At 43.2% G+C, this 12,465-nt stretch overlaps 2 protein-coding genes across 2 annotated transcripts in view; one reads left to right on the top strand and one right to left on the bottom strand.

Moving 5' to 3' along the window:
* Positions 1 to 865: 865 nt before the first annotated feature.
* Positions 866 to 4,145, bottom strand: dmac2l (distal membrane arm assembly component 2 like). The gene is made up of 5 exons (XM_064928787.1): positions 4,081 to 4,145; positions 3,516 to 3,635; positions 3,086 to 3,294; positions 2,010 to 2,181; positions 866 to 1,426 (listed from the first exon to the last, which is right to left on the bottom strand). The coding sequence occupies exons 2-5, from the start codon at positions 3,623 to 3,625 to the stop codon at positions 1,312 to 1,314; spliced, it is 606 nt and encodes a 201-aa protein (XP_064784859.1). The 5' UTR covers positions 3,626 to 3,635; positions 4,081 to 4,145; the 3' UTR covers positions 866 to 1,311.
* Positions 4,146 to 4,192: 47 nt separating this feature from the next.
* Positions 4,193 to 12,465, top strand: part of l2hgdh (L-2-hydroxyglutarate dehydrogenase) — a 28,807-nt gene continuing 20,534 nt past the window's right edge. The window contains 1 exon segment of the mRNA XM_064928788.1: positions 4,193 to 4,449. Coding sequence (XP_064784860.1) covers positions 4,361 to 4,449 — 89 coding nt within the window. The 5' untranslated portion in view covers positions 4,193 to 4,360.

The raw sequence follows: 12,465 nt of genomic DNA, 5'->3' as shown, positions 1-12,465 counted from the left end.
TACACAATTCCTGGAGGCTGAGATTGTCTCAGTTCTTCCATGGCCTGCATACTAACCAGACATGTCACCCACTGAGCATGTTTGGGATGCTCTGGAACGACGTGTACGACAGCGTGTTCCAGTTCCCGCCAATATCCAGCAACTTCACACAGCCATTGAAGAGGAGTGGGACAACATTCCACAGGCCACAATCAACAGCCTGATCAACTCTATGTGAAGGAGATGTGTCACACTGCATGAGGTAAATGATGGTCACACCAGATACTGACTGGTTTTCATGAGGTAAATGGTGGTCACACCAGATACTGACTGGTTTTCATGAGGTAAATGGGGGTCACACCAGATAATGACTGGTTTTCATGAGGTAAATGGTGGTCACACCAGATACTGACTGGTTTTCATGAGGTAAATGGGGGTCACACCAGGTTTCTGACCCAATTCCCAACCTTTATTTTAAAGGTTTCGGTGACCACCAGTCATATTTAATCCATAGATTAGAGCCTAATTAATTAATTTAAATTGACTGATTTCCTTATGTGAACTGTAACTAAAATTGTTGCGTTCAGTATAAATGTAATTTCTGATGGAGCTGAATTCGGCAGCTCTTACTGAGGATGCAGTCGCCGCAAACATCTCCTTCTGAATTTAAATCCCACTGTAACGCTGAAATTCCCCCTTACGGATTGAATAGAGGCCGAAGACATTTACATTTAAACATAGTAATGATTAAAATCATATACACTGCTGTCAGAAGACCAGAAGAGCTAAGGACTTCTCGGTGTCTAACTCTTGGACATGTTACAAAATGCCAAATTAAATAAATAATTTATAAAACGAATGAATCAATTCAATGAAATCCTCAGCCTTGTTACAGTCTATATGTACTTTTTTAATGAAGTCATAATTTAATAAACATTAAGGAAAACAATTCCTGTCAATGCCAATAAAGTCCAGTTGAAAACATGTTGCGATTGTAATCTCATTTGTCCCGTGTCCCACCAGCCTGGTCCCAGATGTGTTGGTGCAGTCTTGCCAATGACCATAACCCATAGGAGGCCATGGCGAGACGGCACTAACAGATCTGGGACCAGGGTCGTAGTCACTAGAAACCAAACGAGGTAAAGAGAAAAAAAAAGGGGGGAAACAAAACGGCGAGTCAAATTTTCGTTGCAAAACACTTTACTATGTGCTACAATGTGTTGCTACGAGACAACGTGCATCTTCTGGTCGTCATGACACTACCCACTGTGCCGGACTGGTCCTCTGTGTCGGCCAGTCACAGCCTGTGGTTGTGGGTCCATCCGCAGTCTGTCAGACCAGGTCCAGCTCTATGTCCAGCCCAGGTAGAGCTGTCTGGAGTCTCTCTACGGTCTTCTCCTTCTCTACCACGCCTGGCAGATCGCTGAGGTACAGATGCTCTAGACTCCTGGGAGATAGTGTGTATATTTAGTTTGACTAATATAGTCAAGTCACCATGGAGACCGGTCATGAGAAAAGCCTTGTGCCGGAACGTCAACATGAAAACAGCCTCCGCCTATAACCCCACCTTGTGGTTTGTTTCTATAGCTTCAGGGGATCAATATCCTCAGATTTCTAACTCTTTGGCATATAGTACAGCCACACTACCATAACGATGTTCCCAGGCACTGTAGCAGACCCACCTGAGTTTATGCAGGGCGATGACACCCTTGGCATATAGTACAGCCACACTACCATAACGATGTTCCCAGGCACTGTAGCAGACCCACCTGAGTTTATGCAGGGCGATGACACCCTTGGCATATAGTACAGCCACACTACCATAACGATGTTCCCAGACACTGTAGCAGACCCACCTGAGTTTATGCAGGGCGATGACACCCTTGGCATATAGTACAGCCACACTACCATAACGATGTTCCCAGGCACTGTAGCAGACCCACCTGAGTTTATGCAGGGCGATGACACCCTTGGCATATAGTACAGCCACACTACCATAACGATGTTCCCAGGCACTGTAGCAGACCCACCTGAGTTTATGCAGGGCGATGACACCCTTGTCAGTTACGTTCCCACAGGAGACCACCTCCATCTTGTACAGGCTGGCCTGTAGGTTCTCTATGGTGCTTATTCTCTCCAAGCAGGCATCCTCTATGTACATACTCTTGTTGAGTTTGAGCTCTTCGACATGCTCTAGTCCATCTAGGGAAGGGAAACATTGAATTCAACGTACTTCTAAATTTTAGCAGCTTGGTCCCAGATCTGATTGTGCTATATTGCCAACTCTTATGGTCAGTATGGAGCAGGCAGAAAGCCTAGTGGTTAGAGCGTTGGGCCAGTAACCGAAAGGTTGCTAGATCGAATCCCCCGAGCTGACAAGGTAATAATCTGTCGTTTTGCCCCTGAACAAGGCAGTTAACCCACTGTTCCTAGGTCGTCATGGTAAATAAGAATTTGTTCTTAACCGACTTGCCTAGTTAAATCAATGGTTAAATCAATAAAATGTCATGACAACAAGTCACAGAATGTTGCAATACAGCATAAACATGCCATAGAGGTTTCTCTGAGCCCAGTGCTTAGCATGCCAGACCAGGCCGGGCAGGGTGACAGACAGTGTTCTCAGTCTCTCTTTCTGGTGTAAAACATCCTGCTCTCTTGCGTCACTCATCAGGTAAACAGTCTGGAAGACACTAACTTTCACCCTCACCTCCTCCTAACACGCCCAGGTGTCGGATTGTATGGGACTAGCTGAACATTATTAGAGTCAGCCATTTGGAATTGAAATCTTTTCTTGTTAAAAATACAGAATTCTATTCACCCCCCCCCTGATTTAATGCTTAAATTAAAAGTGAATAATTGATATAATAGAAGACTGTCTTTTAATAAATTGATTTGTATTTAGTCAAAGTCACTAGAACAGACATTTGTGTCTTGTGTCAGATTGTAAACACAAAATTGAGTTGCTGCTCAGCACAATCATGATATCTGGTTCTGAGAATAGCGAGACCTCTGCCACAGGGTTTCACCTCACCGTCGAGGGGATAGAGAGACACCAACACCAAACAAAAAGGTTTTGGAGATCGGAAGGCTGCATTGGATAACGTACCCAGGTGATCGAAGCCTTTGTACATGATGCAAGAGTCTGTGGCGTCGATGCCCTGGATCTTGTATCGTCCCAGAGGGCCGGTGGGCAGGCCGTTGTAGTCGTGTTGCCAACGGTCGAACCCCTGGAACCTCACCTTAGCCCCGCACCTTGTCAGCCACTCTGCAGCAGCACGGTCTGGGCCCACCGCCTTGATACGCTCATAGTCAACTCTGGTGACGAGAATGCAACTACTGGTACTACATTATTACAAGTACATAATGAATATAGTCATTACTACCTCCCGCTATATTGTGGTCCACTGAGTAAACTCTTAGTACATTACTAATCTATCACTCTGGATTGAGAGTGTCTGATAAAATGGAACATATTCTGTTAGCTAAAGTGTAATATTAGATGCTGTTGATCAAAGACTGATGATTGTATCACTCACTTGTTGAAGACGGCATTGAGCCATCCCCAGAACGGTCTGCTGCCCTCGTGTGACAGAGTTTTCTGCGAGGAGAGAACGGCCTGCAGTGCTGGCTTGGACAGCAGCCTCATATCTTCAGGTCTGAAAGACATTACATATTATTATTATTATTATATATTATTATTATTATTATATATTACTGCGACAGCAGCTTCATTCCATGTAATGTCTTTCAGACCTGAACATATACGTTGAGGGGTGTCATCTCCAATGTAAGACTGATGGGCTTTTTAAAATGCGTGTCAAATTTTTTTTACCATCGAAACACTAATTTAGAATGATGTCTAAACACTGAATCACGTTGCTTTGATCCAGACAGACAGATTAGCTAAATTAAGCCTAGATCAACTGTGTTACAAAGCATTACTTAATAGCTGCAGACAGTAACCAATGGACGTAGACTATGCAGCACCACGCAAGACACAAATAAAGACAATTTGCTTAAAACACAAAAAGTTCTAAGCAATCAAGATGTGTGAGATTTTATTCGTTCAGGTATTTGTTAACAAACTGATAATTCACTTACCTTGTCAGTTCGCTATTGTATTTACGTGATGAACATGTCTGCAGTGTTCTGACCTTTAACTCGTTACGTACGAGAGACGCGCCTTGCCATTGGCTCATCAAAGTGGGTGAAGGGTCAAAGGGGCCGAGCTTCGTGTCAAGCAAGGAGTTTGATTATGACTTCCATAGCAAGAGAAACCTTGTGGACAACTGCTGTTTAAAACATATTCACGCAATATGTGTGCACGGCGATTGATGTTCCTGTCAAAGCGAGTATAGGTTGCTATTCAATCTCTGTCGAAATGATACGGACACTAAACAGCGCGTCATTTGCTGCCTTATTTGCAACGGTGCCAAAGTCCGTGACATGCAGAACAGCTAGAATACACAGGTGAGTGGAGAGACACGGGTGAGTGTTTGTGCAGAGGTAGGAAAGTACCAAATTGTCTAGCCTAGGCAACTGCTCGTGGGCTTTACGGATCTCCACTAACGAGACTATGATCTGGGCTTGATGTGTACAGCCGGTATGTTCGCCGGCGACAGGGTCTATATTGAAGTTGAATTAAATAAAGACTGACTGCCTTTTTAAAAGAACAACGAATCCATTTGAAAACGGCCTATGTGCCATCGATATGAGTCGGAGACAGTTATTCGATTGTCAAAGTTGACTATAAAATGTAAATAGGACAACTTTGGTCATAAAGTCAGTCTCGTCTAAAAACGGAGTTTGGAACATCCGTGCGTCACAACGGGTAAATGAAGGCTGTGTTTTGATTTGATAATGTACATTTGCCCACTAACATGGAGTGAACAGCTGCAGTGATTCGTCTCTATACACTAGAGTCCCACAGTGGAGGTGTCATAATACCCATAAAACCTAGCGGTCAAACAGGGAAATGGTTCCAATCGTTTGTCCACAATTCATTTTCCCCCATTGGGAGTTTTAGAAACACTTTAAATAAGGGGTGTTTCTATTAGGTTTACCATGGTTTGACGTTTTGATAACCTTGTAAATCTCTCTCGGACAAGGTGACTTTAATCAATACATTTGGCTCTTTACTTTGTTTTGAAAATGCTAATTAGCATCAAAGTAGACAGAATGCAAGACTACAAATCCCTGCAAGCTCCTGACACCTTTGCAAACAGTGGGTCTGTCAACAACAACGACCAAAACAATCTTGGTCAACTGAAAGTCGTCAGTTCTTTTGACCAATCGATAGACAAACCCTATGTGTTTTAATAAAATCAACAAAACGCATTGAGCTTGTCTGACTCATTACGTTTTGATGAATCAAGACAAATGCCTCACGAAGGCGCCAGAGATCTAGATAACCAAAAAGAAAAAAAACATTAACCTGACCCAACTATTCTCCTCCCACTCCTTCCTGCTGACTTTCGCAGATTTGCCATTCCTCTCCTGAAGTTGCCGTGGTAAAAGGCAACACGAGGAATCCGCAACCTTTCTCATGTTGAATGCCAATTTCTACCAATCCGCTTGCTAGTTATGGTTTTCATCAAATCTAATAAAATGTCATTGGTCACATGCGATGTTATTACCGGTGTAACGAAATGGTTGCATTCCTAGCTCCAACAGTGCAGTAATATCTAACTAAATGCTTGTGTTCCTAGCTCCAACAGTGCAGTAATATCTAACTAAATGCTTGTGTTCCTAGCTCCAACAGTGCAGTAATATCTAACTAAATGCTTGTGTTCCTAGCTCCAACAGTGCAGTAATATCTAACTAAATGCTTGTGTTCCTAGCTCCAACAGTTCAGTAATATCTAACTAAATGTGTTCTTGTGTTCCTAACTAAATGCTTGTGTTCCTAGCTCCAACAGTGCAGTAATATCTAACTAAATGCTTGTGTTCCCAGCTCCAACAGTGCAGTAATATCTAACTAAATGCTTGTGTTCCCAGCTCCAACAGTGCAGTAATATCTAACTAAATGCTTGTGTTCACAGCTCCAACAGTGCAGTAATATCTAACTAAATGCTTGTGTTCCTAGCTCCAACAGTGCAGTAATATCTAACTAAATGCTTGTGTTCCTAGCTCCAACAGTGCAGTAGTATCTAACTAAATGCTTGCGTTCCGAGCTCCAACTGTGCAGTAATATCTAACAATTCACAACAATACACACAAATCTAAAGTAAAAGAATGGAATTAAGAAATACTTAAATATTATGACGAGCAACGTCGATGTCAGAGTGGCATTGACAATAACACAGTAGCATAGAATACAGTGTATACATACGAGATGAGTATTGCAGTATGTGAACATTATTAAAGTGGACAGTGATTCCATGTCTATAGGGCAGCAGCCTCTAATGTGCAGGGTTGAGTAGCCGGGTGGTAACCGGTTAGTGATGGCTATTTAATAGCCTGAAGACCTTCAGATTGAAGCTTTTGTCCCATTATTAAAGTGGCTGGAGTTGAGTCAGTGTGTAGGTAGCAGCCACTCAATGTTAGTGGTGGCTGTTTAACAGTCTGATGGCCTTGAGATAGAAGCTGTTTTTCAGTCTCTCTGTCCCAGCTTTGAATCACCTGTACTGACCGCCTTTTGGATGGTAACGGGGTGAACAGGCCGTGGCTCGGGTGGTTGATGTCCTTGATGATCTTTTTAGCATTCCTGTGGCATCGGGTGCTGTAGGTGTCCTGGGGGGCAGGCAGTGTGCTCCAGGTGATGCGTTGGGCAGACCACACCAGCCATTGGAGAGACTTGCGGTTGCGGGCGGTGCAGTTGCCGTACCAGGTGGTGATTACAGCCCGACAGGATGCTCTCAATTGTTCATCTGTAAAAGGTTGTGAGGGTCTTTGGGCTCAAGCTGAATTTCTTCAGCCTCCTGAGGTTGAAGAGGCTCTGTTACGCCTTCTTCACCACACTGTCTGTGTGGGTGGACCATTCCAAATGGTCAGTGGCGCGTACCTCGAGGAAGCTTTCCACCTTTTCCACTGCGGCCTCATTGAAGCATAGCACTGTGTCGTCTACAAACTTGATGATTGATTGAGCCACGCAGTCATGGGTGAACAGGGAGTACCAGAGTGGGCTGAGCACGCACCCTTGTGGGGCCTCTGTGTTGAGGATCAGCAAAGTGGGAGGTGTTGTTTCCGACCTTCAGCAACTGGGGGCGGCCTGTCAGGAAGTCCAGGGCCCTGAGCTTAATGATGAGCTTGGAGGGTACTATGGTGTTAAATGCTGAGCTGTTGTCAATGAACAGCATTACATAGGTATTCCTCTTGTCCAGATGGGATAGGGCAGTGTGCAGTGCGATTGCATCGTCTGTGGATCTATTGGGGCGGTAATCCAACTGAAGTGGGTCTAGGGTGTGATAAGGTAGAGGTGATATGCTCCTTATCTAGCCTCTCAAAGCACTTTATGATGACAGAAGTGAGTGCTACGGGGCGATAGTCATTTAATTCAGTTACCTTTGCTTTCTTGGGTACAGGAACAATGGTGGACATCTTGAAGCAAGTGGGGACAGCAGACTGGGATAGAGAGAGATTGAATATGTCCGTAAACACTCCAGCCAGCTGGTCTGCGCATGCTCTGACGACGCGGCTCGGGATCCCGTCTGGGCTAACTCGCTTAAAATGTCTTGTTCAAGATGGCCACAGAGAACGAGAGCCCACAGTCCTTGAGACTGTAGACCCTGCCACATACGTCTCATGTCTGAGCTGTTGAATTGCGACTCCACTTTGTCTCTGTACTGACATTTTGCCTGTTTTTTTTTGCCTTACGGAGGGAATAACTACACTGTTTGTAGTCAACCATATTCCCAGTCACCTTGCCATGGTACCACTGGTGATCTATGTAATGGGGAATTAATATAGACTAACAATCAAATGATCAAAATCATCAAATCAAATTTTATTTGTCACATACACATGGTTCGCAGATGTTAATGCGAGTGTTAGAGAAATGCTTGTGCTTCTAGTTCCGACAATGCAGTAATAACCAACAAGTAATCTAACTAACAATTCCTAAACTACTGTCTTATACACAGTGTTAGGGGATAAAGAATATGTACATAAAGATATATGAATGAGTGATGGTACAGAGCAGCATAGGCAAGATACAGTAGATGGTATCGAGTACAGTATATACATATGAGATGAGTATGTAAACAAAGTGGCATAGTGTTTATTTGTCACATACGCCGAATACAACAAGTGTTGACCTTACAGTGAAATGCTAACTTTCAAGCCCTTAACCAACAATACAGTTTTAAGAAAAATAAGTGTCAAGTAAAAAAAATAGATAAGTATCAAATAATTAAAGAGCAGCAGTAAAATAACAACAATAGGGAGGCTATATATATATATATATATATATATATGTCGTGTATGTCGTGTGTGTGTGTGTGTGTGTGTGTATATGACTTCTTAGGGCCTTCCTCTGACACCGCCTGGTATCGAGGTCCTGGATGGCAGGATGCTTGACCCCGGTGATGTACTGGGCCGTACGCACTACCCTCTGTAGTGCTTTGCGGTCGGAGGCCGAGCAGTTGCCGTACCAGGCAGTGATGCAACCAGTCAGGATGCTCTCCATGGTACAGCTGTAGAACCTTTTGAGGATCTGAGGACCCATGCCAAATCTTTTCAGTCTCCTGAGGGGGAATAGGTGTTGTCGTGCCCTCTTTATGACTGTCTTAGTGTGTTTGGACCATGTTAGTTTATTGTTGATGTGTACACTGAGGAACTTTACTAACAACATGCTGAGTAAATCCAGAGTGTCTGTGTAATGGGGATGACTCGACACTAAACAAGTCAGCTACTACAGCAACTGAAATGACAAACACTTACAGCTGCAGTTAGTTTCAGAATGGGTGGCAAGGAATAAGTTAGCCTGAAATATTTCTAAAACTAAAAGCATTGTATTTGGAACAAAACGCTCACTAAACCCTAAACCTCAACTAAATCTTGTCATGAATAATGTGGTAATTGAGCAAGTTGAGGAGACTAAACTGCTTGAAGTAACCCTGGATACTGTCATGGTCAACACATGTTGATACAACAGTAGCTAAGATGGGGAGAAGTCTGTCCATAATAAAGCGCTACTCTACCTTCTTAACAGCACTATCAACAAGGCAGGTCCTACAGGCCCTAGTTTCTACCTTCTTAACAACACTATCAACAAGGCAGGTCCTACAGGTCCTAGTTTCTACCTTCTTAACAACACTGTCAACAAGGCAGGTCCTAGTTTCTACCTTAACACTGTCAACAAGGCAGGTCCTACAGGTCCTAGTTTCTACCTTCTTAACAGCACTATCAACAAGGCAGGTCCTACAGGTCCTAGTTTCTACCTTCTTAACAACACTATCAACAAGGCAGGTCCTACAGGCCCTAGTTTCTACCTTCTTAACAACACTATCAACAAGGCAGGTCCTACAGGCCCTAGTTTCTACCTTCTTAACAACACTGTCAACAAGGCAGGTCCTACAGGCCCTAGTTTCTACCTTCTTAACAACACTATCAACAAGGTTTCTACTTAACAACAATATCAACAAGGCAGGTCCTACAGGCCCTAGTTTCTACCTTCTTAACAACACTATCAACAAGGCAGGTCCTACAGGACCTAGTTTCTACCTTCTTAACAACACTATCAACAAGGCAGGTCCAACAGGCCCTAGTTTCTACCTTCTTCTTAACAACACTATCAACAAGGCAGCGGGTATTGTGTATTGGAAGAGATTTCTGAATGTTCTTCGCCCAGCATACACAGGCCCTAGTTTCTACCTTCTTAACAACACCATCAACAAGGCAGGTCCTACAGGCCCTAGTTTAGTGGATTTAGGAAAATTGCAAATTTCTTCTTAACAACACTATCAACAAGGCAGGTCCTCCTGGCTGAAAGGCCATCCAGTTTCTGTTGAATGCACCTTCTTCTTAACAACACTATCAACAAGGCAGGTCCTTCACAGGTCCAGACTATGGGAGTTTCTACCTGACAAACACTATCAACATAGAGCCATGACTACATGGAACTCTATTCACAGTACTACATAGAGCCATGACTACATGTTTACAGTGGATTTAGGAAAATTGCAAATGGACCTCTCCAGAACAGGCCCTGTACATGGAACTCTACCACAGTACTACATAGAGCCCTTACATGGATGTACACAGTCCTACATAGAGCCATAATAACTCTATTCCACAGTAATATGAGACATGTCAATCTCTCCTGGCTGAAATGGAGGACTACATGGAGAGTCCTATTGACTTGGAACATTCACAGTACTTATAGATGAGGAACTCTATTCCACAGTACTACATGGTCTATTCCACAGTACTACATAGAGCCATGACTACATGGAACTCTATTCCACAGTACTACATAGACATGTACATGAACTCTATTCCACAGTACTACAGAGCCATGACTACATAGAGCTGTACATGTCTATTCCAAACTACAGGCACACATGGAACTCTATTCCACAGACACCCATGTATACCCCACAAGACATGACACGAGGTCTCTTCACAGTACTACAGGTCAGAACAGACTATAGAGCCATGACTACATGCTCTATTCAGTACTACATAGAGCCATGACTACATGGAACTCTATTCCACAGTACTACATAGAGCCATGACTACATGGACCTCTATTCCACAGTACTACATAGAGCCATGACTACATGGAACTCTATTCCACAGTACTACATAGAGCCATGACTACATGGAACTCTATTCCACAGTCCTACATAGAGCCATGACTACATGGAACTCTATTCCACAGTACTACATAGAGCCATGACTACATGGAACTCTATTCCACAGTACTACATAGAGCCATGACTACATGGAACTCTATTCCACAGTACTACATAGAGACTACATGGAACTCTATTCCACAGTACTACATAGAGACATGACTACATGGAACTCTATTCCACAGTCCTACATAGAGCCATGACTACATGGACCTCTATTCCACAGTACTACATGACTACATGGAACTCTATTCCACAGTACTACATAGAGCCATGACTACATGAAACTCTATTCCACAGTACTACATAGACCATGACTACATGGAACTCTATTCCACAGTACTACATAGAGCCATGACTACATGGAACTCTATTCCACAGTCCTACATAGAGCCATGACTACATGGAACTCTATTCCACAGTACTACATAGAGCCATGACTACATGGAACTCTATTCCACAGTACTACATAGAGCCATGACTACATGGAACTCTATTCCACAGTCCTACATAGAGCCATGACTACATGGAACTCTATTCCACAGTACTACATAGAGCCATGACTACATGGAACTCTATTCCACAGTACTACATAGAGCCATGACTACATGGAACTCTATTCCACAGTACTACATGACTACATGGACCTCTATTCCACAGTACTACATACTAGCCATGACTACATGGCCATGACTACATGGAACTCTATTCCACAGTACTACATAGAGCCATGACTACATGGAACTCTATTCCACAGTACTACATGAGAGCCATGACTACATGGACCTCTATTCCACAGTACTACATAGAGACCATGACTACATGGACCTCTATTCCACAGTACTACATAGAGCCATGACTACATGGATCTATTCCACAGTACTACATAGAGCCATGACTACATGGAACTCTATTCCACAGTACTACATAGAGCCATGACTACATGGAACTCTATTCCACAGTACTACATAGAGCCATGACTACATGGAACTCTATTCCACAGTACTACATAGAGCCATGACTACATGGAACTCTATTCCACAGTATTCCACAGTACACATAGAGCCATGACTACATGGAACTCTATTCCACAGTACTACATAGAGCCATGACTACATGGACCTCTATTCCACAGTACTACATAGAGAGCCATGACTACATGGACCTCTATTCCACAGTACTACATAGAGCCATGACTACATGGACTATTCCACAGTACACATGAGAACTACATGGAACTTATTCCACATCAAGTAACTGATGCAAACAGTAAAATTAGATTTAAAAAATATCAAAAACACCTTCTGGAACAGCAGGGACTGTGAAGCAACACACACAGACACACACACCACACACACACAATAACATGCGCACTATACACACACATACACATGGATTTAGTACTGTAGATATGTGGTAGTGGTGGAGTAGGGACCTGAGGGCACACAGTGTGTTGTGAATAGGATTGCAAATGGTCGGAATAGTTTCGTTCATCAAAACAGTTAGCTTTATAACACAACCTTTTTTTGTGGGATACACTTAAGGAGATTCAAGGTCTTGTGGCATATTTTGGTTAAACTATCCACAATTCAATGAAATTGCAACCCTCTGCATGCACAGTGCATTCTTCCATCACATGTGCAGCTGATTCTCAAGATCTTGCACACTAATGAGATACTATTGAGCCCACC

Source organism: Oncorhynchus masou, chromosome 21, assembly GCF_036934945.1.
Source record: "Oncorhynchus masou masou isolate Uvic2021 chromosome 21, UVic_Omas_1.1, whole genome shotgun sequence".
NCBI classification, from domain to species: domain Eukaryota; kingdom Metazoa; phylum Chordata; class Actinopteri; order Salmoniformes; family Salmonidae; genus Oncorhynchus; species Oncorhynchus masou.
Note: the sequence above shows the minus strand (reverse complement) of the source record. Positions and strands in the feature narration are given on the sequence as shown.